This window comes from Nannobrachium achirus (assembly GCF_963921795.1).
Source record: "Nannobrachium achirus genome assembly, chromosome: 13".
In the NCBI taxonomy this organism is placed as follows: Eukaryota; Metazoa; Chordata; class Actinopteri; order Myctophiformes; family Myctophidae; genus Nannobrachium; species Nannobrachium achirus.
Window position 1 is genome coordinate 964,022 of NC_137833.1, and position 27,961 is coordinate 991,982.

At 43.4% G+C, this 27,961-nt stretch overlaps 1 protein-coding gene across 1 annotated transcript in view; it reads right to left on the reverse strand.

Annotated features, from left to right (window-relative positions):
• Window positions 1-347: 347 nt before the first annotated feature.
• Window positions 348-27,961, reverse strand: part of LOC308296731 (uncharacterized protein) — a gene marked incomplete at both ends in the record, with an annotated part of 40,361 nt that continues 12,747 nt past the window's right edge. Inside the window, 9 exons of the mRNA XM_080740058.1 lie at window positions 348-367; window positions 1,718-1,897; window positions 2,932-3,135; window positions 5,248-5,506; window positions 6,836-6,940; window positions 7,910-9,156; window positions 11,057-11,147; window positions 24,362-24,445; window positions 25,679-25,903. Of these exons, the coding sequence (XP_080596184.1) occupies window positions 348-367; window positions 1,718-1,897; window positions 2,932-3,135; window positions 5,248-5,506; window positions 6,836-6,940; window positions 7,910-9,156; window positions 11,057-11,147; window positions 24,362-24,445; window positions 25,679-25,903 (2,415 nt within the window). The remainder of the gene's footprint in view (window positions 368-1,717; window positions 1,898-2,931; window positions 3,136-5,247; window positions 5,507-6,835; window positions 6,941-7,909; window positions 9,157-11,056; window positions 11,148-24,361; window positions 24,446-25,678; window positions 25,904-27,961) is intronic.

Genomic DNA, 27,961 nt, shown 5'->3' on the forward strand with positions numbered 1-27,961 from the left:
TGACCTGACGGTCGCAACAACACATGCCACTCACTGATGTCCAGGTATTTACTGATGTCCAAGAAGTCTTCTGTAGCTTCATCTTCTGCTTCCTGTTGAAGAGAAACGATGCTGGTTGGTTGTGGAGGAGAAGTCATCTTCTGCTGCAGTCTGGACTCCACACTCTGGTCTGGAATTAAGGAATAGAAGAACAACTTTGATGTGACCTGGTTGTTGTTGATGCAGTAGGAATGATGAGGCGAGGCCAAACATCTACGTGTCAAACAATGTTAATTTTCTTTCTTTCTTTGCTGTGCAGCAGACATGATATGAATACATGCATAAAACTTACTGATGTCCATGTTTTCTCAACAAAAGACACTGGTGTCTACATGACAAGAAAGAGACACTGGTGTCTACGTGACAAGAAAGAGACACTGGTGTCTACATGACAAGAAAGAGACACTGGTGTCTACATAAGTGACAAGAAAGAGACAGAGCAGAAAGTGGACCAGTCAGCTGGGGCATTAAGGCCACTGTGGTCTCAGGTCATGCCATTGGTTTGAGGGGCATTAAGGCCACTGTGGCCTCAGGTCATGCCATTGGTTTGAGGGGCATTAAGGCCACTGTGGTCTCAGGTCATGCCATTGGTTTGAGGGGCATTAAGGCCACTGTGGTCTCAGGTCATGCCATTGGTTTGAGGGGCATTAAGGCCACTGTGGTCTCAGGTCATGTCATTGGTTTGAGGGGCATTAAGGCCACTGTGGTCTCAGGTCATGTCATTGGTTTGAGGGGCATTAAGGCCACTGTGGTCTCAGGTCATGTCATTGGTTTGAGGGGCATTAAGGCCACTGTGGTCTCAGGTCATGCCATTGGTTTGAGGGGCATTAAGGCCACTGTGGTCTCAGGTCATGTCATTGGTTTGAGGGGCATTAAGGCCACTGTGGCCTCAGGTCATGCCATTGGTTTGAGGGGCATTAAGGCCACTGTGGTCTCAGGTCATGCCATTGGTTTGAGGGGCATTAAGGCCACTGTGGTCTCAGGTCATGCCATTGGTTTGAGGGGCATTAAGGCCACTGTGGTCTCAGGTCATGCCATTGGTTTGAGGGGCATTAAGGCCACTGTGGTCTCAGGTCATGTCATTGGTTTGAGGGGCATTAAGGCCACTGTGGCCTCAGGTCATGCCATTGGTTTGAGGGGCATTAAGGCCACTGTGGTCTCAGGTCATGCCATTGGTTTGAGGGGCATTAAGGCCACTGTGGTCTCAGGTCATGTCATTGGTTTGATGGGCATTAAGGCCACTGTGGCCTCAGGTCATGCCATTGGTTTGAGGGGCATTAAGGCCACTGTGGTCTCAGGTCATGCCATTGGTTTGAGGGGCATTAAGGCCACTGTGGTCTCAGGTCATGCCATTGGTTTGAGGGGCATTAAGGCCACTGTGGTCTCAGGTCATGCCATTGGTTTGAGGGGCATTAAGGCCACTGTGGTCTCAGGTCATGCCATTGGTTTGAGGGGCATTAAGGCCACTGTGGTCTCAGGTCATGCCATTGGTTTGAGGGGCACAAGGCAAAACTGTGGGGCAACAGCCGCCATGGCCTTCATGACATTCCTGCCCTGGTAACTCTGTTTACATTTATGACTAATAAAGTATTGTGATATCCTTTTAGTCTTAATGACAGCCGGTGGAGGTTTTGATAGTAACTGTGACCTGACGGTCGCAACAACACATGCCACTCACTGATGTCCAGGTATTTACTGATGTCCAGGAAGTCTTCTGTAGCTTCATCTTCTGCTTCCTGTTGAAGTGAAACAGTGCTGGTTGGTTCTGGAGGAGAAGTCATCTTCTGCTGCAGTCTGGACTCCACACTCTGGTCTGGAGAAGTCATCTTCTGCTGCAGTCTGGACTCCACACTCTGGTCTGGAATGAAGGAACACAAGAAGAACTTTAATGTGTCCTGGTTGTTGTTGTTGATGCAGTAGGAATGATGAGGCGAGGCCAAACATCTACACGTCAACCGATTTGTTCTTTATTATTTATTAATAACAACTCAAAACACCCAATAATGGGGGGAGATTATGAATACTAGTGGGACAGGGGGCACTAGGGACATCTGGGCACCATACTTTTGGTATGTCTGGGCATCTGGACGAGTGGACACCTGGACATCTGGGCAATAGGGACATGTGGGCATTTGGACGAGTGGCCACTTGGGGGTGGAGACATGTGGGCACCTGGGCAAGATGTCCCACCATTTCCTGCATTTGAGTGGGGAACATACATTCTTTTGTGGGGAACATATAGTAGATCCTGTTTTTGGTTGAGAGGGGAACATAGAACCTTTTGGGGGGTAAGTGGGGAACATAGAACCTGGGGAACATAGAACCTGGGGAACATAGAACCTGGGGAACATAGAACCTTTTGGGGGGGTAAGTGGGTAACATAGAACCTGGGGAACATAGAACCTGGGGAATATAGAACCTGGGGAATATAGAACCTGGGGAACATAGGACCTGGGGAACATAGAACCTGGGGAACATAGAACCTGGGGAACATAGAACCAGGGGAACATAGAACCTGGGGAACATAGAACCTGGGGAACATAGAACCTGGGGAACATAGGACCTGGGGAACATAGAACCTGGGGAACATAGAACCTGGGGAACATAGGACCTGGGGAACATAGAACCTGGGGAACATAGGACCTGGGGAACATAGAACCTGGGGAACATAGAACCTGGGGAACATAGGACCTGGGGAACATAGGACCTGGGGAACATAGAACCTGGGGAACATAGAACCTGGGGAACATAGGACCTGGGGAACATAGAACCTGGGGAACATAGAACCTGGGGAACATAGGACCTGGGGAACATAGGACCTGGGGAACATAGAACCTGGGGAACATAGGGTGGACCCCGTTGAGATGAGATGAATACATGAATGAAACTTACTGATGTCCATGTTTTCTTCTTCAACGTGGTCTTCAGGTTCCTGTTTAACAGAAACAGTGCTGGTTGGTTCTGGAGAAGTCATCTTCTGCTGCAGTCTGGGCTCCACACTCTGGTCTGGAGAAGTCATCTTCTGCTGCAGTCTGGACTCCACACTCTGGTCTGGAGAAGTCATCTTCTGCTGCAGTCTGGACTCCACACTCTGGTCTGGATGAAGCAACAGAAGGAATAATGATGGCCTATTAGATCTGATTTAATCATTGTGATATTTCAGTCATGATAATGCTGAACTGTTCCTAGGACAGGGGTTTTCAAAGTGGGTGAGGGGCACCCTGAGGTGCCGTGATGGCAGTCCAGGGGTGCCGTGAGATCATTTGATAATATTTGGAATATATTTGGACACTTGATACACAAAATATTTAGTATCATTTTAAACTTGAAGTAGGCTACAAGGCTATTTTCAGTCAGTTCTAACCAAAATGGCTGTTATCTCAACGTTTTCCTCGCAACATAATCACTAAAATATTGTCACTGTCGGGCAGAAACCTCGTATCTCCAAGTTTCAAGACTGTTAAACAAAACTAGTGAAAACAGCAGATCTAACAGCAGATCTACAAGCACACAACGCCTCGCATATTACATTTTATAGATGACAAATACAAAACGAACGGTTTTGGACATACAAGGTTTCCACCCGACAACGATGATATGCTATAAATATAAGGTGCTGGGAGTGAAAATTATTATGCCTTGGATTTAAAAAAATATAAATATATATTTATGGGGTGATCACATTCTCTATAAATACAGTGCAACTCAAACTTTAACCTGTTTTGTGAAATAATTAGTTAAAAATGGGGAAAACAAACTGGAATAAACTAAAGTCCAGTCAGTGGCAAGGTGATTTGCCACACCTGAGACAAAAGGTTTGGGAACCCCTGCTCTAGGATATCCACACTGAGAAGGCTGTTCTCCTCCTACCAGAGCAGATCTACAAGCTGCAACATCCCAGCACAACCAACATGAACTAACATAAACTAAAACATGCAAAGCTTTTAGTTCTACTGGATCTCTTCAGTTTAGGCATTTAGCAGACACTTTTAATCCAAAGTGATTTACCATAAGCAGATAATACATCACTATAATAAGATAATATGTCAGTCCATCAACATCACTATAATAAGATAATATGTCAGTACATCAACAACAATTTAACAAATGCATATGAATATCAATAACACACGTAGACCACACACCTAATCAGTAAAATAAATACAATAATAACTAGAAGCAGTGCTCTTCCGAGCACAGGTCTCCACCAGGCCAGGTGGCCAGTTATAGCGCCACCATGAGGCTGATTTGAAGAATTTGAAGTGGCATTTCTTCCTCGGCCTGGTGGGAATGTGCGTGCACAATTTCACAAAGATTGCACGATGTGTTCGTGATTTGAGGCATTTTGTTCAAAACTGACCAATCTTACAAACTTTGAAAGCCAATCAGGATGGAATATGGAATATATCAGACAGATCCATGTCGATCACATGACTGTAGAGATACTGTCTACCGATTTGCGTGATTTTTGGACAAAATTTGTAGGAGTACTGGCCAAAAGGTAGTTTTGCACAAATTGGCCTCCTGGTGGCGCTAGAACAGGCACATTTGAAAAATGTGGGTCAGAGGTTCTGAATTGGCATCCAGGGAGTGTGTGTGCTCAGTTTAGCAGCGACCGGGCCAACACCTTTGGAGATTAGCTGGAAACAAACTTTGTGGACGGACGGACGGACGGAGGTGAAAACATAGTCTCTACATGACAGCAAAGAACGGTCAACCCAATTACGGTAAGTCCTGCAGCTGGTGCTGGTCTGACTGGACGCTGCTCTCCTCTACTTTAAACCATTATGGTATTGCATTCTCAGCCAACTTATGGTTGAAGATTTGCTATTTTCGACGCACTACCGCCATGCAACATAAATGACCATAAGTTTAAATACATTGCAAATAATGGCCCAGGCATTTCAGGGGTTGACACTAAGGTCTCAGAGGCACTTGCCCGTCGGGCAAGTACAGGTCATGTTCTACTTGCCCTCAGGTCTTGGCCGTTAAACGAACCTGGCTTTTATTTGAGACGGGTGTTTATTTTGCGCAAAATGGGGTCAGACCCCGGGCGTTTAAAGAGACCAGGCAGCAGTTTGCCACCGGGCTACTAACTGGTAGTATACGGTAGTTGACCCCCAGAATGTCTTTTTCTCTACTGATGACTCACCACATGGAGAGTTAAACTGAGATGAGGTCATGAGAAAAGGGGACCACCAACAGTACCTGTCCTCCTCCCGGCCTGTGGGGGGCGCTGCAGTGTGACAGTGATGTAGGATCCTCCCAGGCTGGGGTCCGACACCAGCAGGACGGGACGCCCTTCCTCCCCCTCCCCCTCCTCTTCCTCTTCCTCCTCCTCCCCCAGCTCCAGCGCCTCCATGTGGTCGGAGTCGGTGGGGTCCTCCTCCTGGTCCATGTGGTCCTGGTCGGGGACCCCCTCTGTGCGGTACTGAGTTCTCCCTGACACCGGGGTGTACGTAGAATGCTGGGGAGAAGAGGAAAATCTGCTTATTGTAAGTCGCTTTGGATTAAAAGCGTCTGCTAAATGCCTAAACTGTAAACTGTAAACTGAAAATAAAATCACACCAGTGTGAACTGAGCGGTCCATTAACAGTTTTACTGCCAGATGTTATTATTTATTTATTGGGTCTGGTGCCAGCGGGACCCCTCATCAGTTTACAGACATCAAAACAAGGTATAAAAGAACGAGCCAAAGAACGTATAGTGGCGGCGCGCCGCAGTCAAAAATGGGGCGAACAGGAACGTCCAAAGCGGTAAAAGAGTTAACCACTTTCCTCTCATTCATTGTTATCTGCGTGGTCAGCACCTCACTTACTTAGGTGTGGTCAGCACCTCACTTACTTAGGTGTGGTCAGCACCTCACTTACTTAGGCTCCTCCTTATGTGCTTTCTTGATATAAACCACTTGAACCCCAACATCCCCAACTTTCCAACATCCCAGCGTGCAGAAGGCAAGCGGCAGTTTCCGGCGTCGCAGCCGAGTGTGATCTACAAGCACACAACGGTTGCATCTGCGACACAACGTGAGCTTGTATGAGTATGCCCTAAGATAAACCCATGAGTTACAGTATGAGTTACAGTATGAGTTACAGTATGCTCTAAGATAAACCCATGAGTTACAGTATGAGTTACAGTATGAGTTACAGTATGCTCTAAGATAAACCCATGAGTTACAGTATGAGTTACAGTATGAGTTACAGTATGCCCTAAGATAAACCCATGAGTTACAGTATGAGTTACAGTATGAGTTACAGTATGCCCTAAGATAAACCCATGAGTTACAGTATGAGTTACAGTATGCCCTAAGATAAACCCATGAGTTACAGTATGAGTTACAGTATGAGTTACAGTATGCCCTAAGATAAACCCATGAGTTACAGTATGAGTTACAGTATGCTCTAAGATAAACCCATGAGTTACAGTATGAGTTACAGTATGCTCTAAGATAAACCCATGATTTACAGTATGAGTTACAGTATGAGTTACAGTATGAGTTACAGTATGCTCTAAGATAAAGATGTAGAACAAACCACTGCCTGTGTGTTATAGTTATAGTATAGTTATAGTTATAGTTATAGTTATAGTATAGTTATAGTTATAGTTATAGTATGCTCTAAGATAAAGATGTAGAACAAACCACTGCCTGTGTGTTATAGTTATAGTCATAGTAGGCTCTAAGATAAAGATGTAGAACAAACCACTGCCTGTGTGTTATAGTTATAGTTATAGTTATAGTTATAGTTATTTATAGTTATAGTTATAGTAGGCTCTAAGATAAAGATGTAGAACAAACCACTGCCTGGGTGTCCTCCCAGTCCTCGCTGTCCTCCGTGTCCTCACTGTCCTCGTCTCCCTCGTCCGTCTGGGGCGGCCGGACGCTCTGCTGCTCCTCCCCCACCTGGAGATGGATGGGGGAAGCAAAGTACTCACATGATTTACTGGAGTAAAAGTATCAACACTGCAGTGTAGAAACTCTCTGTTACAGCAGAAGTCCTGTATTCTTCGGTACCAAGGCTAGCATGGACGTTGTTGACGGGGGGAAACCATTCCTTTTTATCATTATTATTTTAAAAGCCTGAAATCTACAAGCTCACAAGAACAAAATGCTGAAATGTGGAGGTTTTCTGCTCAAGCGCCACAGATTAAGCCACGGACAAACACATGAATTCATACGGATGACAGCTAGAAATACTGTTCCTACGAAACAGTGTGGGCTGGCATGTAACACCATGTATGGGCCATGTGTATGCCGTTGTACCGTCAAGGAGAACTTGACTGATAGATGTCTTATGTAATTTTTGAGGAGAACTCGATAGATAAATAATATACGATAACAATCATGATAAACAATCATGCAAAACATAACAGAACATCTGAAGAAAATACCATCGGACGATAGGGCATTCACGAATAGTGATTTTTAGAATTCGAATTATTCAACCTCAAAGCATTCGAATATTCGACAGGACTGGCCAAACTGTCAAATATTAAGTAAGCAGGCGTTGTGAGCATGTAGATCTGCTAGTTTCACAATATTTATCTGTGGAACCGAGTCACATTAAATGTAATACCTACAATTCCAAGTGCTTGTCAGGGTGGGGGTCCCCAGTTGAAATATGTTTATTTTGGGGGTCTACAGCCTAAAAAGGTTTGAGGGGCATTGACAACTAATTCTTATGACTTCCTATCTAGCCAAGCATTATAAACTATATATTTTTTTAAAGAGAAAACTATAAAAAATAAAAAAAAAGGCGAATATTCAACTTCGGTGAACAACGTCGAATAGTGACTTTGACATTCGAATATTCCCTGAATGCCCTATCGGACGATCATGTAAGAATAGGTGAAGACAGGCAGCGTTTCCCACCTCCACAGTCTCTTCATCATCTTCATCGGTGTCCTCAGAGTCCTGGTGCCTCCGCTGCATGGGGGCGGAGCCTCGTCCGGGCAGACTGACACCACGGCCCCGCCTCCCGCCCTTCCCCTGTCCTCCCCTGGTCCCTACACCCTCCTTCTCTCCTCCCCTGGTCCCTACACCCTCCTTCTCTCCTCCCCTGGTCCCTACACCCTCCTTCTCTCCTCCCCTGGTCCCTACACCCTCCTTCTCTCCTCCCCTGGTCCCTAGACCCTCCTTCTCTCCTCCCCTGGTCCCTACACCCTCCTTCTCTCCTCCCCTGGTCCCTACACCCTCCTTCTCTCCTCCCCTGGTCCCTACACCCTCCTTCTCTCCTCCCCTGGTCCCTACACCCTCCTTCTCTCCTCCCCTGGTCCCTAGACCCTCCTTCTCTCCTCCCCTGGTCCCTACACCCTCCTTCTCATCTCCCCTGGTCCCTACACCCTCCTTCTCTCCTCCCCTGGTCCCTACACCCTCCTTCTCTCCTCCCCTGGTCCCTACACCCTCCTTCTCTCCTCCCCTGGTCCCTAGACCCTCCTTCTCTCCTCCCCTGGTCCCTACACCCTCCTTCTCTCCTCCCCTGGTCCCTACACCCTCCTTCTCTCCTCCCCTGGTCCCCAGGCCCTCCCCCTGTCCTCCCCCGGCCCCCCCCTCTCCTCCCCTCATGCCACCACTCCTCAGCCTCATGAGGGAGGAGGAGGCGGGAGGCGCACCACCTCTGTGGGCGGAGCCTCCCCTCCGCGGCAGCCCGCCCCTGCTGTTGGCTCCACCCCTCACGGTGGCTCCACCCCTCACGGTGGCTCCACCCATTACATTGGCTCCACCCCTCATGGTCATGTTGGCTCCACCCCTCGCAGTGGCTCCACCCCTCGCGATGGCTCCACCCCTCGCGATGGCTCCACCCCTTGCAGTGGCTCCACCCCTCGCAGTGGCTCCACCCCTCACGGTCATGTTGGCTCCACCCCTCATGTTGGCTCCACCCCTCAGAGTGGCTTTAGCTCCACCCTTCATGGTGGCTCCACCCCTCACGGTGGCTCCACCCCTCATGATGGCTCCACCCTTCATGTTGGCTCCACCCCTTGCAGTGGCTTTAGCTCCAGCCTTCACGTTGGCTCCACCCTTCACAGTCATGTTGGCTCCACCCTTAACGTTGGCTCCACCCCTCACAGTGGCTCCACCCTTCCTGACGTGGCACAGGGCCAGCTTGCTCCTCCCAGAGGCTGTGGGGAGAAGAGAGGAAGAGGGAAGAATGAATGTGATTGGTCTAGATGTGCTCCTGTACGTAGTAGTCCTTGGAGGTTGTAGTTTGGCAGGCAAGGAGTGTGTGTGTAAAATTTGGCATGGATCGGGTCAACGGGTGCGGAGATATAAGCAGGGAAAAAGTGTGACGTGTGACGTGTGAGCACATTTGGTCATTTTGTACATCTGGGGGTCCCCCAGGGACCTGGGGGTCCCTGGGGCTCCGGGGGTCCTTGGAGGTTGTAGTTTGGCAGTCAAGGAGTGTGTGTGCAAAATCTGGCATGGATCGGGGCAACGGTTGTGGAGATATGAGCAGGGCAAAAGTGTGACGGACTCACGGACTGACGCACGGACAGCCGGTGGAGCTTTTTGACAGTAAATGCGACCTACGGTCGCAATAAACTCATTTGATGCCCACGACGCGGCTACGCGTCAAACTCTTTTATGTCTCCGTGTGTCCTCGATGCGTTGGACTGGTCGCGGGGGGTCTTAGAGTAAACTGAACTTTAGAGTACGAGGCTCCCGCCTGTGAAGAGAAACACTCCAATTCCAGAAGTGCAACTGGGTTTATTTTCCCCTTGGGATAATAAAGGTATCTATCTATCTATCTATCTGGGAATCACGTGACCAGGAAATCCTGTTCCCTTGTAGAGAGCTGTGTTACACTGCTGCACTAAAGTGCATTTATCTCCTAATCTGACTTTTAAATCACGTTCATGTTTAAAACGTGGCCTTCTCTACCGGCCGTTACAAAAGCACTGATGCCCGCGATTGTCATTTTACTGTCCCGAGTGAAAGAAAGTACTATCGTGAAAAAAAATCCCGGACATACTCGATTACATTTACTCTGATTACTTTTTTCCATGGAGCTGCAGAAAGAGGTAAAATGGCGGGTTTCCATGGCAAGCAACTGCAGATTAAATCTTGATTAATCCTGGGCAGCCGATGTGTTAACACTTTGGCCGTCACTGACTCCAAAACACCTCAATTCATTCAACACTTGGCCACGATTGACTGGATAAAGTTTCAATTGGTCTTTTCATTGTTTAATATCAGACCGTCTGATAAACCCTGCAGTAATGCAGGGACTCCATATCCCATGATCCTTTGGGAGATGAGGCCACCCGGACATCAGGTTTTCCATTCAGACCAGAGGTAGAGAATTCAGAAGAGTGGAATCATCTCGGATTCTACTCCCACATTGTGTTGATCGGCAGAAAGACATTATTTTAACGTTTATTTTTATTTTTTTTACAACGGACCATAACTAAAGAACAGATCTTTGCTGTTGCATTGTTTCTTCTTCACCAGGTGATCGCTGGATGTTACAAACAGCGTGTACTCATCGTGGTGACGCCCCGTGACTTCCGTGGATCCTTCAAAATAAGGTGAAATCCATGAAAGTCGCTGGCAGATCAGCATTTGAATCAGGGAATTGTGTTAAGAAACAAGTCCAAAAAGGTTTTTTGCAAGAATCGGCCTCATGGTGGCGCTAGAAGAGGGCCATGTGTTAAATGAGGGGTGGAGATTGTGGTTTGACAACAGGGGAAATGGTGGCAGAGATATGAGTAGGGAAAAAGTGTGACGTGACGTGTGACGGACTGACTGACTGACTGACTGCCGGTGAAGGTTTTGATAGTAACTGCGACCTGACGGTCGCAATAAACATGGCCCTAACGCACAACCAAAGCACCCACATTCTGGACGGCCAATCACAAAGCTTCTACATTCTGGACAGGCCAATCACAAACCTTCTTCTACCTTCTGGACAGCCAATCACAAACCTTCTACATTCTGGACAGCCAATCACAAACCTTCTTCTACATTCTGGACAGCCAATCACAAACCTTCTTCTACATTCTGGACAGGCCAATCACAAACCTTCGTTGCTGGCAGCGTGGTCCCCGTCTGGGCTGTGTCCGCGGTTCATGTTGGCGATGCGATGGTCAGACAACATGGTACAGGACTTCTCCTGAAGAGCAGAGAGAGATGTTCAAGGTTCAAGTTGTACTTTATCGTTAGGGTCTTTTGTACATAAGAGTAAAACTTGTTTTTTTGTTGGGCATCCTTACAGACAATGCAGTGGTATGTATAAAATAACAGCAAAACAACAAAAACAACACATCTAAAGATAAAATAATAAGTAATAATAAGTAATAATGACTTATAGTGAGGTAAAATTAGCAGAAAACCTGTCAAATCTGGGAATAAATTCCTTACCAAACAATTTCTTCACCAATGTGTTGGTAAAGGTATCTAGTAACATATCTAACAAAGATTGAAATTCAACATCCCTAGCAAAATGTTTGACAGCTAGGGTAATTCTGGGTCTCATTCACTTACTATACTCTGTACTATAAGGGAAAAAAAATCACTCCCAAAAATATGCTTTAAGTGGGATGTGAGGAGTCTAACTAGGTGTTTTTAATTATTCTGAATCCATTGCAAGCATTTGTTTTGCACGAAAAACATTCCTTGGGCCAAAAATGGACCCCATACACCTTGTGAAAAGTGATGACTCATCACTAAACCATCGTTTTTTTGCGTCTGATTTTGGCCCAATGAATGTTTTTCGTGCAAAACAAATGCTAGCAATGGATTCAGAATAATTAAAAACACCTAGTTAGACCCCTAACATGCTACTTAAAGCATATTTTTGGGAGTGATTTGTTCCCCTTATAGTACAGAGTATAGTAAGTGAATGAGACCCAGAATTACCCTAGCTGTCAAATATTTTGCTAGGGATGTTGAATTTCAATCTTGGTTAGATATGTTACTACACACCTTTACGAACACATTGGTGAAGAAATTGTTTGGTAAGGAATTTATTCCCAGGGTTTAATTAAAATTCCCGACTGTTAGGAAAGAAAGAGAGTGCAAAGGGCAAAAGAGCAAAGAGATGACATTGTGTTTCCTTAGTAGCTACTGTACTATAAGTATAAGTATAAGTATAAGTATAAGTATAAGTATAAGTCATGTTGCCCCCCCCCCCCCCGTTTCTATGGTTTCTTGGGCTGGATATGGCAGCCTGGAACGGTTGTTCAAGTGCAGCTAGTTAGTAAACGTGCCACAATGAACAATAAATTAACAATAATGCATTGCACCTGTGAAGCTGACCTGCGGAACCTGGGAATATACCATTCTGTCAAGATGGGGAGAATACAAGTGTGGAGAATATAATTACAATGCCTTGATAAAGTGACCATTTTGTAAAATTTTGCATTTGTAGTTATTTTACTGTAATTTAACAACATAATAACCAGCACAGATAGACAAAGAGACATTCATGGATTTATATTTAAAAGTTACTTTTATTTTCCCCCCTGGACCCAGGGTATGGCAGCTCCATACCCAATTGACGCCCCTGAGCATTCCTGGTCACCATCAATAAGTGCGCCCTGATTTAAACCAGTAAGACTCCCTAAATCGGGAGATAAGTGACCGTCAGGTCACATGTATACACCGCTTTGCGTGATTTTACAAAATCTGTAGGAGCAGTGTCCAAAAATCGGCCTGATGGTGGCGCTAAATGGGACAGATCCATGTTCATGACGGGGTCATGCTCAAGCTCCCTCAACCCTATGTTCCCTCAGCCCTATGTTCCCTCAGCCCTATGTTCCCTCACTCCCTAACAATTTTTTTTACCCTATGTTCCCTCAACCCTATGTTTCCCCCAGCCCTATGTTCCCTCAATTCCAAAATAGACCCTATGTTCCCTCAGCCCTATGTTCCCTCAACCCAGAAATAGACCTTATGTTCCCTCAGCCCTATGTTCCCTCAGCCCAAAATAGACGGTGCCATGGCATTGGTTTGACATCTCATTGTTCCGATGGGCAAGGTCGCGCCATCTGTCTTGGCCACCAGTCTTGGCCATATATGGATTCTGTTGGTGTGGTTCCCCTAATAGGGCATCATCTGGGGGGTCCACCCATATGTGAACTTTTAATTTATGTTATCCTTTATTAATATATATCGGACCAGTTACCCATATATGGAGATCCCTGTTACCCATGCATTCACAGATATGGCCTTAATAATGATGACATCAGGGATCTCCATATATGGGCATATAAAGAGATTCTGTTACTGTGGTTCCCCTAACAGGACTTCATATGGGAATACCCATATTTGGAGACCACACCGGCCACATACAATCCATTTTATGACCATATATGGACCCTGTCTGTAGAACCAGCCACACTGGTTTGACTGACTGACATGTTGGTTATAGTTTACTATAAGGTACAAAGTAATACACTTAGTTAATGCTTAACTAACACTTTATTCCTGATTAACTAATACATCAGTTAATCATGAATTCATCATGAAATATCATCAAGTAATGTTGGAATAGCTATTACTTAACTAACTTAATCTATCAGTAGTTAAGACTATGTTAGTTAATCGTTAGTTAACATCAACCATATTACGGTTGGTTTGTAGATCTGGTTTTTCTGGACTGGATCAGTCCAATATGGGAGACCCCTGGAAGTTTTAGACCAATCAGTATCACCGGGTCAACGCACTAATCCTACCCGCCTATGACGCACTCATCCTGGGCATAGAATTGACCAAAAAGAACGATCTACAAACCATCCATAATATGGTTGATGTTAACTAACTATTAACTAACATAGTCTTAACTACTGATAGATTACGTTAGTTAAGTAATAGCTATTCCAACATTACTTGATGATTTTTCATGATGAATTCATGATTACCTGATGTATTAGTTAATCAGGAATAAAGTGTTAGTTAAGCATTAACTAAGTGTATTACTTTGTACCTTATAGTAAAGTGTTACCGACATGTTTAGTCTATAGGTTAGACTGACATGTTGGCATTCACGGATATGGGCTTAATATTGATGACATCAGGGATTTCCATATGGGCATAAAAGGGTTCAGTTATTGTGTCAACAATAAATGATCAAACAAAGCATTACAGAGACATACAGACATATACGTACTGACAAGATGTGACGGACCCCTCATACTAAACTGCAACCTACGGACGCAAAAATAAACCTGATGTCTGTCTGCCTGTCTGTTAAAACATATTTTTAACAATATAAAGTCATGTGTTTTTGACATACAGTAGGAGGCATGGCAAAGGGCATGTCATGGCATCGCAAAAAGTACATTTAAGACATCTCAAAAAGATACAGATGGATTCATGGATAACTTTGAGTGAGTTGGTCATAGGCTAATGAAGAACTGATTCATTTGTGTAAGTCACAAACAGCTGTGTAACTTCTAAACAAATGCAAATAGCACCACAAAACACTACGCAAAATAAAACAAGGTTTATGGTTGTGTGTACTCAATGTAGATGAGATGTAATTTCAGTAAATAAATGTGTCTTAGAAGATGCCCCACGCCACGATTCTGCAGACCCCCACCTGAAAATATTTTCTGCTTGGGAAGATTTATCAAGATTTATCAAAATGTTTCAAAAATATCCAATCTACAAGCTCAAAATGGGCTGTAATGGTAACGCATTGTGAGCTTGTAGATCGGCTATTTTTCAAAATAGTGGTAAAATTGATCTTCGTTTTCCTGTGTACCCCCTGGAACCTCCTAAAGGACCCCTGGGGGTCCCCAGACCACACGTTGAGAACCACTGCTTTAACACTCGCATGAGATTTTGAGGTGATTTGGGTTTGCTCAGGAAACTCTGAGAAATTTCCCTTTCATGATTTTTCCTTATCATACAAGCAAAGTTTTTTTTTCTACCATTTGAGACGTTTTGTAAATATGAAATAAAATGTTTTGAGTGTTTCCTGAGCATTCTAATTCCATTTCTAAATCTAAAAAACTGGTCAAAATGGCCTGTTAGTCATGCAAGTGTTAAAGATATGATTTCAAAAGATGTCAAGCTGACCAGGAATCAATTGAAGATCAGCAATTATTCCCAGCTGCTGTTACAGGTAGATATATAGGTAGCATTAACATCAATCAGTTTCACAGCTGTTTTAATTTCAAGTGATGAGAGAAACTATAACTATAATTTAATGTTTCTTAGCTGACCAGGTCAAATCAATTAATTTTGACCAATCAGGATAATGTTACTAATGCAAGCCAATCAGGGCCTGTGTGGTTTATAAAGCCATGTCACATTTAGAAGGTAATATGCTGGCTGACATCGAAGAGTGAAGTCAAGAGTGAATTGTTACTGAAGAGGACATCAAGTCTCACTGCATTTTGACCAAGAGTTACACTCAACCAGGTAAAGTAAAGTAAAAAAATAACAGCTATGTTTTCTATACACTACATGCATTGTGCAGTTATATATATATATATATATATATGTGTGTGTGTGTGTGTGTGTGTGTGTGTGTGTGTGTGTGTGTGTGTGTGTGTGTGTGTGTGTGTGTGTGTGTGTGTGTGAGAGTAAAAGTATGAAAGTATTGGCATCAATAAGTACTTAAATTACCAAAAGTAAAAGTACTAAATGTTTGAAAATAGCAGATCTACAAGATGCGTTGTGAGCTTGCAGATCGGCTATTTTCAAATGACCACCATATAAAATCAGGCTTAAGTGGTATGTTTTATAATATTGTAATTTAGATCTGTAAAGTAACTAGTAACTAAAGTTTTCAAATAATTGTAGTGGAGTGAAAGTACAACATTTTTTGATTCGAAATGTAGTGGAGTAGATGTACTTAGTAAATGTACTTAGATACTTTACACCACTGTGTGTGTGTGTGTGTGTGTGTGTGTGTGTGTGTGTGTGTGTGTGTGTGTGTGTGTGTGTGTGTGTGTGTGTGTGTGTGTGTGTGTGTGTGTTATTGTGGTTTTATAACATTTATGCTACTGTATTTAAATAATTCATCATGAATTCATCATTATTGAAGCAGTATCCATACATTACAGATAATTAGTAAACAGTTATTAACATTTTAACTAGACACTATTAAACAAAAACTGTTAAACTATTAAACTAATGCTTAATAGTTTATAGTTGAATCATGTATAACTGTTTGCTAATGCTTAGTAATATTTAAATACTGCCTTCCTAATGATCAAATAATTATGAATTAAGTATTTACTAATAATGCTTAACTATTGCTTATTAGTTATTATAAAGTGCTACTGCTTTTTTCCTATTTTCAGAAACCACAACATGGCTGCTATGCAAGCAAGGATTATTGTTGGAGAACGTGGAGGAAGGATTTTGGTTTATCAGGACTTCAGGTACCAACGGCACCAAATGAGAGGTGGTAATATCCAGTGGCGGTGCTGGCGAAGAGATTGTAGGTCAAGATTGATCACAAACCTGTTTGACGTGGATAGTGCAAATCCAAATATTCAAATTCTAGACTCCAATGACCATGGACATCCCCCGGACGCGCCAATGGTCAACCGAGCACAATTCCGCCAGGACCTTTTGGGAGAAGTAAGACAGGACCCAACCGTGCCAGTTCGACGGGTTTATGATGCAGCATTTGTGAGAGCGCGTCGGCAGGCCCAGCGAGGTGAAAGAGCTGACATTCCACGCTTTGATGCTGTCAGAACCTCCATGCAGAGAGCTAGGTTGGAGCAAATGCCACCTATTCCACAAACTGCAGACGAAGTAGTCATCGAGGGGCCATGGGCCCAAACATGGGCCCAGGAACGGTTTCTTTTACATTCGGACGATCAATGGGGCATAAATGTATTTGCAACTGATGAGAACCTCCTAAAGCTTCGACAGTGCCGAACCATTTATATGGATGGTACCTTCAGGAGCTGCCCTAGGCCTTATTATCAGGTCTTCACTATCCTTGGAAGCTCCAATGGATTTGTACTCCCACTTGTCCATGTCCTGATGGAACGGCGCACAATTGGCCATTATAGAAATGCCTTACAAGCAATTAAAAGGGCCATACTGCATCTTAGCCATCACAACTGGCGCCCCCAGGTCATTGTGATTGACTTTGAACAAGGAATGAAGACGGCCCTGGAAACCGAATTCCCTCAAGCCACAGTCAACGGCTGCTACTTTCACTTTGACCAGTCGCTTTGGAGAAGGGTCCAACGACTCGGATTGGCGGTTCCCTATCGCCAGGACCAGGACCTGGCAGAGATAATTAGAAAGGTCATGGCCCTGGGTTTTCTGCCTTTACCTCTCGTGCAGTTGCATTTCAACCAACTTCGTGATGGCAGGCACACAAGACAGGTGGCTAACCGCTTCCCCGCGCTGGATGAGTTCTTCACTTATGTGAGGGACACTTACCTCAGACCAGGCTGCTTCTTTCCACCTGCGATGTGGAACGTGTTCGAGAGGAATATGGACCAAAGAACAAACAATCACGTTGAATGTGAGTGTTGTTAATTGTTAATAACTATCCACTGTGAAGCATTAGCATCATTAAAATACTTAATTCATCATTAGTAAAATGATTCATACTTTACTAAGCATTAGTAAACAAGGTTATAGGCTACAGTAGTTTTTATTTTGTACATTGATACAATACTTATTTATCCACAAGGGGGTTGTTAATGTGTGCTTCACTTCGTCCACACAGTTAATTTAAATCACTTAACAAAGCACCAAATAATCACCATTCAGAGATGATTCAGGTGCCACAGCAGCACAACAACCAATCATATGAAACAGTTAAGAGGACAGGAAGTGATGCCCACCTTTCACACAAAGGCTTATGAAACAATTTACAAAGTATTAGACTACAACCATTTAGCACATTAGAATTATGTTATCAATCGGTAGTAAAATGCTTAACTGTGTTTACTAATGTTTAGTAATGCACAAGTAATGCTTTATAAATGATGATTTCATGATGATTTAAGTATCTTCTAATGCAAGTTTATAAATGAAATGTTTATAACTGTATTTACTAATGCTTATTATAAAACAGGTAGTCAGGCTCTCAATGGAAAACAGGCTCTCAGGTTCAGTGACTGCCCTGCCTACGGAACTCGCCTTTGGCTCGTTACTGCAGCAATGCTGTCGGGCCAAATAACTGTGATAATGCACACCCTCTCGTGTAATATTGCTTAAGTAATGTATTATTAATTAATGACATACAATTCAACCATACAAATGTGGTGTGTGGTTGCTATGACACAGGTCATACTTGCAAATGAATTCCGTCTTAACATTTGAATTTAGCCATATATATATATATATATATATATATATATATATATATATATATATATATTAGTGCTATATATAGGCTAGTGCTACTGTGGGGGTAATTTCTATTTTTCATTTGATATATATATATTTTTTAGCTTACCACCGCATCATGAACGACACAGTGCTTGTACGCCATCCTTCACTGTGGCTATTCATCCGGCATTTAAAAGATCGCCAGACACTGACAGAAGAAAGGATGATGATGGCAGAGAGAGGTGAGGCAGCTCCACCAAGGCGAAGGAAGTGGAGGCGGCTAGAGAGTCGCCTTCTGAGACTGAAGGATCAATATAATAATGGAGACAGAGACATTGATTCCTTCTGGAGAGCAGTATCTAACTGCATTCGTGAATTCCGTTAGAGCAGTGTTCAGTGTCCATGCCAGAGACTTGGCCTTGTCCGTGGCAAATTTTTGTTTTACACACCATTATTTTGATAATATTCAATAATTGTAATCAGTAATAGCCAATTACTGAACTTCCAGTCTCCAGGTTTCAGAATAAGTATGACACTGATACAACAACACTATGGCTCATTATGAGTCCACTCTCAAATGTTTTATTTGCAATTTGGTTCTATGTTATTGTCATTTAGGGCTATCTCTTTATTTTTTTCCGGTATTGTTCCACAAAAAAAATCCACCATGAACCAACAGGGCGATGACCCCTGTGGTGAAGACTTGGCCTTGTCTGTGGCATTTATTTTGTTATAATCTTTTTTTATATACCATTACTGAATGCCAAGTCTCCGGGTTTTCTTCTTTCTTCTTCAGAATATGTAAGTCACTTATTTACACTATGGTTCTCATTTTTTATTTTATTTGCAAGAACCGCCTAACAATGAGAGGTAAGGATTTACAGACCTGTTTGGGTCATTCAGGGATATTTCTTTCTTCTTTTTTTCTGGTTAAAAGATTGTCCACTTATTTTGTATATCCCTGGCAAAAATATAGGCCTGTATAATTTTGACAAAACTATCCACCACTAGCCAACATGGTGAAGACGCCTGTGGCAAAGACATGTCCTTGTCTGTGGCATTTTTATTTTATTTAAAAAAATACCATTAAAATGTTCTAAGGTTCTAAAGTCTACAGGTTTTCTTTAGAATAAGTATGACACTGATTTACAACACTATGGCTCATTATGAGTCCACTCTCAAATGTTTTATTTGCAATTTGGTTCTATTTGTACTCTTTCAGAGTTACATACATGTTATTGTCATTCAGGGCTATCTCTTTATTTTTATTTTCCGGTATTATTAATGTCCACTCATTTTGCCCAAAAATATAATTTAGAAAAAAAGTCCACGATGAGCCAACAGGGCGATGACCCCTGTGGCGAAGACTTGTCCTTGTCCGTGGCATTATTATTATATATTTTTTAATACTCTTTTTTTACATACCATTACTGGATGCCAAGTCTCTGGGTTTTCTTCAGAATATGTAAGTCACTTATTTACTACAACACTATGGTTCTCATTTTTTATTTTATTTTATTGCAAGGACAATGAGAGCCGATTTACAGACTTGTTGGGTCATTTCTTTCTTCTTTTTTTCTAATAAAAATATTGTCCACTTATATTGTATATCCCTGGTAAAAAATATATTTCATTTTGACAATAAATATTCAACATGTCCGTGGCATTTTTCTTTCTTTTTTTTAACATTAAAATGTTCTTATTTTGATCATAAGACACAATTACTAAATACCCAAGTCTCTCGGTTTTCTTCAGAATATGTATGTCACTTCACTTATTTTCTACAACACTATGGCATATTAGGAGTCCAACTAGTACCAGAGCTTCTCAATTTTATTTATATTTGCAAGGACTGCATGTTCAGGGCTATTTCTTTATGTTTTTCTGGTAATAATATTAAAGACCTGCTCCAGTCAAATCATGTTTTTTTTAATCTTATACCAGTAAGACTCCCTAGTCGGGAGATAAGAGACAGTCAGGAGCAGTGTCCAAAAATGTATTTAAAAAAAATTGGCCTGATGGAGGCGCTATATGGGACAGATCCATGTTGATGACATGAGTGTAGACATACTGTGTACCGATTTGCGTGATTTTAGGGCAAGAATTGTAGGAGCTGTCGAAAAATGTGTATTGCAAGAATCGGCCTCATGGTGGCGCTAGAAGAGGGCCATGTGAGAAATGAGGGGTGGGGTCTCTGCGCTGTCGAGGCAGACGAATAGGTACCGGCCCCGGCTCTCTCGGCCGCTCCTAGCCCGAGTTACGGCATTTCATGTGCGCTGCAGTGGCGGGGGTCCTCCACTGGGGGGGCCACCACTTTTGCATCCGTTCTGGAGCACCAGGAGTCGGTGGTCCCCGGGAATTCCCCTTGAGCAGCCCTGTTGGGGTGGTCATTTGGTCATTTTTGCACATTTGGTCATTTTTTACACCTGGGGGTCCCCCAGGAACCTGGGGTTCCCTGGAGCTCCGGGGGTCCTTGGAGGTTGTAGTTTGGCAGGCAAGGAGTTTGTGTGGACATTTTGGCATGGTTCAGGGCAACGGTGGCGGAGATATGAGTAGGGGGAAAGTGTGACGTGTGACGAGTGACCTGACGGAGGGACAGACAGACGGATGGAGGGAGGCCGGGGAGTGTAAGTAAATGCGACCTACGGTCGCAATTAACCAGGTTAGCATTCACCAGTGTCAGCAGGTCAGCATTCACGGGTTAGCATTCGCCAGCATTCAAAAGGTTAGCATTCACCAGTGTCAGCAGGTCAGCATTCACAAGGTTAGCATTCGCCAGCATTCAAAAGGTTAGCATTCACCAGTGTCAGCAGGTCAGCATTCACAAGGTTAGCATTCGCCAGCATTCAAAAGGTTAGCATTCACCAGTGTCAGCAGGTCAGCATTCACAAGGTTAGCATTTGCCAGCATTCAAAAGGTTAGCATTCACCAGTGTCAGCAGGTCAGCATTCACGGGTTAGCATTCACCAGCGTTGGCAGGTCAGCATTCCCCAGGTTAGTATTCACCAAGTTAGCATTCAACAGCGTCGGCAGGTTAGCATTCACCAGCATCGGACGAATGGGGCGTCAGAACAATGAGACGTCGGAAACAATGCCATGGGCGACTGAGATTTTTGGGATGAGGGAACATAGGGCTGAGGGAACATAGGGTCCTATTTTGGGATGAGGGAACATAGGGCTGAGGGAACATAGGGTCCTATTTTGGGAAGAGGTGAGGGAACATAGGGCTGAGGGAACATAGGGCTGAGGGAACATAAGGCTGAGGGAACATAGGGCTGAGGGAACATAAGGCTGAGGGAACATAAGGCTGAGGGAGCTTGAGCATGGACCCGTTGATGACATGACTCTAGACATACTGTGTGCCGCTTGGCGTGATTTTAGGGCAAAATCTGTAGGAGCAGTGTCCAAAAATGTGTTTTGCAAGAATCGGCCTCATGGTGGCGCTAGACGAGTGAGAAATGAGGGAGGTTGTGGTTTGGCAGCCAAGGAGTGTGTGTGCAAAGTTTGGCATGGATCGGTGGCGGAGATATGAGCAGGGGAAAAGTGTGACGTGTGATGTGACTGACAGAGAGACAGACTGACAGCCGGTGGAGGTTTTGATAGTAACTGCGACCTGACGGTTGCAATAACAGTAGGCCATACATGGTGCAAGTTGTCGTCTGGACAGTGTGCACTCTAGTTCAGTTTCATATGCTTTTAACTGATTAAGGTTAACCCTAGATGGCGCTCTACCGACCCGTGAGTGGATCAAATGATGTCATCCCCAAACCTCTCTGTTCTGTAGCAGAACAACATTGAGCTAGACTCTAGCTCAAGCCCTTTGCACACAGGACCGTTGCGTTTCTTTCTGTTTGCTGCGTGATTAAAACTCATTGGATTTGGTGTGCAAGGCTGTGTGGAATCCACACTGCGGATCCCAAGAGGAGTCAAAAAAGAAGTCAATGAGTTTTTACCGCATTCAACAAGACGCACAAATCGAAATGGGTTCGATCGGGGAAAAAAACGCACGGCCGCAGCCACCTGCCGCATGGCAAATTCGGAGCCGGTGTGCATGAGGTCACAGAGAATCATTGTTTTCTTTTAAAAAATGAAATTGTCTGTTTTTTTCCGTGCGAAATAAAAAAAAATAAAAACGCGTCTGTGTGCAAAGGCCTTCAGTGTCATGAGATTCACAAAAGTCCATTTAACTCCCATTGTTTTCACAGATTGTGTTTTTGGTCATAACTAGGGGTGCAGGAAAAAAATCGATTCGAATTCGAATCGTGTTTCTAACATGGTTCAAGATTCAGAATCGATTATCATTTTCCAAAAATCTTTTATTTTATTAGATATTATTTATTAGATATTATGATTTTTATGATTTAATTTTATTATTTTTTATTATGATTTTTGTGCAAGCATGAGTAAATCAGACGTGTTGTCTTGGATTTACCTTTGATTGTTTACATTATTGCAACTAGAAAAGAAAATTTCTAAGAAATTTTAAGTGTGCCTGCAGCTCGCTAAGTCTGTGCAACCTTGTGTAGCGGTTGGTGTTAGTGTTTCGTTTTGAGAGGGTCGTTCCCCCTGAAAAACACGTTTTGGCATGAAACGGTTACGTTTTGCGCGTTTGTGGTGCCCCCTATGGGTCGAAGTGGAAATGCTTTTGGGTATATGTTCAGTATAGCGCCCCCCACTTGTGGTTAAAATTTGGTGTTGACTGGATGTTTCGTTTGTGATTTATGGCTACTTCTTACAAAACGGGCTCCTCCCGCTAACTTTGGAACCCTGTTACGGAAGAACGGTATGGACTATCAAAATATCGTTTAAATATGTTTATCGCATGAGTCCATAGATTGTGTGTATCGATTTTTGTGACATTTGGAAAAAATATGTAGGAAAAGGAGCAAAAAGTGTGTTTTGAAGAAAATTCAAAATGGCGGAGAATCTATCCTGACGCAAATGGGCGTGGTCTATATGAGGAGATGCGTCATGACCCAAGGAATCCAGGGAAAAAGGAATTTTAATTTTCCGACCCACGGTTCAAGAGTTACAGGCCGAAAGGTAAAGTGGACTGTTATAGCGCCACCATGAGGCCAACTGACGAAATTATTTTTTATTTAATCCTTGATATCATTATAAATCTCCTCTCCAAGTTTTGAAACTGTAGCCCCTATGGTTTGCGAGAAAAACAATATTGAATGTGAGTTTTTGCGATTCCCATTATAAGTCAATGGGTAAAATTAATTCACTAATAAATTAATATCAATTAAACGATACAACTTTTCTCTTAGAAAAGTAATAGCACACCATTCCCGGCCGAGCCGCACGTTTTGATGTATATATTGTGGCGGTGGCGTAAATTGTGCGGCAGTTATTACGAGCAGAAATTTGCAAGAACATGACTTACTTACTGACTTAAGTATGGCGGATTACAATAAGTGTTTTGCCATTGCATGGCAGGCACACTTAATAAGTTGATAAAACCTTTACAATTACTAAAGCTACGTAAATGTACTCTGCTTTCATGCCAGCAGACTGGAGTAGATCCTGATATATGAATTGAATAGAGAATCGTTTTGAATAGAGAATGGTTTTGAATTGAGAATCATTTTTAAATCGGAAAATATTCGTTTCTGAATTCGAATCATTTGAATTTGAAAGAATCGAAAACAATTGTGAATCGTTACCCCAAGAATCGATTCTGAATCGAATCGTGGGATAGCCAAAGATTGGCAGCCCTAGTCAAAACGGACCAGAACCATGAACACAAGGTGCTTCCATACCTCTGTGTCAGAACTATGAACACAAGGTGCTTCCATACCTCTGTGTCAGAACTATGAACACAAGGTGCTTCCATACCTCTGTGTCAGAACTATGAACACAAGGTGCTTCCATACCTCTGTGTCAGAACTATGAACACAAGGTGCTTCCATACCTCTGTGTCAGAACCATGAACACAAGGTGCTTCCATACCTCTGTGTCAGAACCATAAACACAAGGTGCTTCCATACCTCTGTGTCAGAACCATGAACACAAGGTGCTTCCATACCTCTGTGTCAGAACCATGAACACAAGGTGCTTCCATACCTCTGTGTCAGCGGTTCCTTCTTCTACACACTGAGGACACTCCCAACAGCTGGGCAAGTCCTTCAGAACCCAGGAACCTTCACCCTGCACACACACACACACACACACACACACACACACACACACACACACACACACACACACACACACACACACACACACACACACACACACACACACACACACACACACACACACACACACAAGGGCATTAACGACTTGTGATTTTTGCAAGTCGACTCGACTCAGTAAAAAGTCGGGTTGAAGTCGACTTTATCGTTTGATGGCGTCATCACATCACACACGGCCCCCAGTTATTTTGGGGGGTCCCCAGATGATTGACTTAATGTGAAACATTGTTTTCTCACTCAACTGTAAACAAACCAACATAAAGTTTAAGTGTATAGAGGGTATCTGCACATTTATAAAGTGACAATGCGATGCAAGGCGTTGTGAGCATGTAGATCTGCTATTTTCACGATAGAAAGTTTTTTGGTTTTTTTTCAACTTCGACTTTCGACTTTCTCTGGTGGGAGTCGGCTTGTGTAATGAAGTCTACTGGTCGACTTTGTCGTTAATGCCCTGGCTAACACACACACATTTTAACCATTTATTTATGTCCACACAAAGAAGATGCATACAAGGACACAAATAGTACAGGTGCAGTAAAGTTACATTTACTAAATCATGGCATACTGTATGTCTTCATGATACAACAGCATGTCTCTTGGTACTCTACGGTACAAGTAGCAGCGTCTCCTCCATGTGTGGTGGAGACAGAACAATACTTTGCTAACCTCGTCTTGGTTTACTAAACAGGTGGTTTGAGCTGGTCGAGGCCGGATGACATCCTACGTCATTTTGTATTCAAAACGGACTGCACTTTGGCAGGAAACACCAAACCGGAAACAGTTTCAACCCAGTTAGCGCATGCACAAGTAGTACTTTTTCCAGTTTGGTGTTTCCTGCCAAAGTGTAGTCCGCTTTTACGCCATTTTGAGAAAAAATAATGCTGCTATTTTTGTTCCAAAAGCGTACCCTGTGTGTGTATATATATATATATATATATATATATATATATATATATATATATATATATATATATAAAATGTCACAATGTGACATAGCTCTGTTTACACAATGGGGGTACATCATATATATGTTCCCCATTTTCAACTGCTTTTATTTTACTTGTGACACTTGCTTTGGCAATTAAATGTATGTTTTCTTATGCCAATAAAGCTCCTTTGAATTGAATTGAAAATTGTGTGTGTGCGTGCCTGCCTGTGAGCGTGCGTGCGTGCGCGCCCCACACACCGTCAGGCAGCCAGGGTGTGCAATCTGCGCGCAGCGGGAGCATTCCATCAGCTTGGACTGGACCCCTGGCTCCTGGTGCAACCGGGCTCCAGGCTGGACCCCTGGCTCCTGGTGCAACCGGGCTCCAGGCTGGACCCCTGGCTCCTGGTGCAACCGGGCTCCAGGCTGGTCCGACTGCTCTGGTTCCTTGCAGATCTCACAGACCGCAGACATGGGCAGTTCAGGCTGACAGGGAGACAACACAACATGCTAGGGCATTCACCAAATATTAGAATATTTGAATATCAAAGTCACTACTCGACGCTGTTCACCGGAGTCGAATATACGCTTAGTTTTATTGTTTTCTCTTTAAAATATATATAAAGCTTGGCGAGATAGGAAGTCATAAGAATGAGTTGTCAATGCCCCTGGTGGATGAATGTGTTAATGCTCTATACCAGGGGTTCTCAAACCTTTTTAGGCCGTGACCCCCAAAATAAACATATTTGAAGTGGGGACCCCCACCCTGACAAGCACTTGCAATTGTAGGTATTACATTTAATGTGACTCGGTTCCACAGATCAACATCACGTTGCGAGGCGTTGTGAGCAAGTAGATCTGCTATTTTCAGAATGTTCTCCTCTTGCTTACGTAATATTTGACAGTTTGGCCAGTCCTGTTGAATATTTGACAATTCGAATACTTTGAGGTCGAATAATTCGAATACTAAAAATCACTATTCGTGAATGTCCTACAACACAGTGATCTGTTCATCAGTCCATGGTAAAAACACTCCATGCTAAGATCTGTTCAGTCCATGGTAAAAACACTCCATGCTAAGATCTGTTCAGTCCATGGTAAAAACACTCCATGCTAAGATCTGTTCAGTCCATGGTGAAAACACTCCATGCTAAGGGTCATCCAACTGCTGTGAGGAGACAGGCTTTGATTGATTGATCTTTTGAAAATGCTATTATCAGAATGTTTTCCTCGCAACATAACCACTAAAATATGCTATAAATATAAGGTACTGGAAGTGACATTTTTTAATATAATGTATGTTTATATAATATAATGCCTCGGATGAAAAAAATATTCATAGGGGTGCCCTGAACCCAAAAAGTGTGGGAACCCCTGATCTAGATGATTGTTTGTTGTGTTTTTTTTTAAACTAATGCAAGGGTGCCAATTAGAGATGCGCGGATAGCGGTTTTAGCCGCGGTGGACCGCGGTGATCCGCGGTGCAGTCGGATTTGGATCAATCAAATATAATTATTAATTAATTTCGGATATCCGTGGATGAAATAATGCAGGAAATAAATTATGGCCTATTATCTATCAATAAAAAGCGAAATCTAGGTATGCTTGTGTCTGTGTAACGGTCGGACTACACCAGAAAACGCGCGCGTATGCGTGCGCTGTCTGTGCGTGCGCTGTGCGTGTGCGAAAAGCCCCTGGCTACACCAAGGAGGGAGTATATGTGAGGAAGACCAGATAGTCTGTGTACAAAACGCATACGCCTGCTTAAAAAATAGAACCGATCCTATTTTTAGGGAATGCGTATCCGTGGTTCGCGCTATCCGTACGCCTGGTGTAGCCGGCTGAATTGATATACATTGGATCTATCCAAAATGCACATACGCGCGCGCGCCCCGCATACGCACGCATACGCACTGACGCGCGCGAAACGGCTTGGTGTAGTCCGGCCGTTAGTGTGTGTTATTTTGTATAATTTGTAAAGTAACCATCATTTTTCATGAGGCAATGTGCAGTCCACGATAAAACTTAACAGCTGTGTCCACTTAAACGGCATCACGGCATGCATCGTAATGAGTGCGACTCATTACCTCTGGTTGCTGCGCTAAAAAGTGAATCTCTCTCAGCTCCATAGTCCATATTGTAAGTACTGTACAGTAGGTAAGTTAAACTTCCCACTAAGTTGTGTTTGTTCCTCTCTCTTTCGCTCTCTCCCTCGCTCTCTCTCTCTCTCTCGTGTGTCTGACTCTGTCTGTCTGCCTGCATGTCTGTCTGCATCAACGCGCAGCACCGACTCAAAAAAAAAAAAGAAAGGAAAAAAGACGAACGGAGACATTCCGTAGGCTAGATCAATGCATTTCTGTGATCGCACAACTAAGAAAACTAACAGGGAATAGCCTACCAGAAAATAATATTATCCTAATAATAAGGGTAATAATAATAATAATACTTTTGAAGTTGCGGATGAGGATGGTGCGGATTTATAAATTGGATGATATAATTAATGCGGTTGGATAATGGGCGGATAATGAATTTGCGCGGATGGAT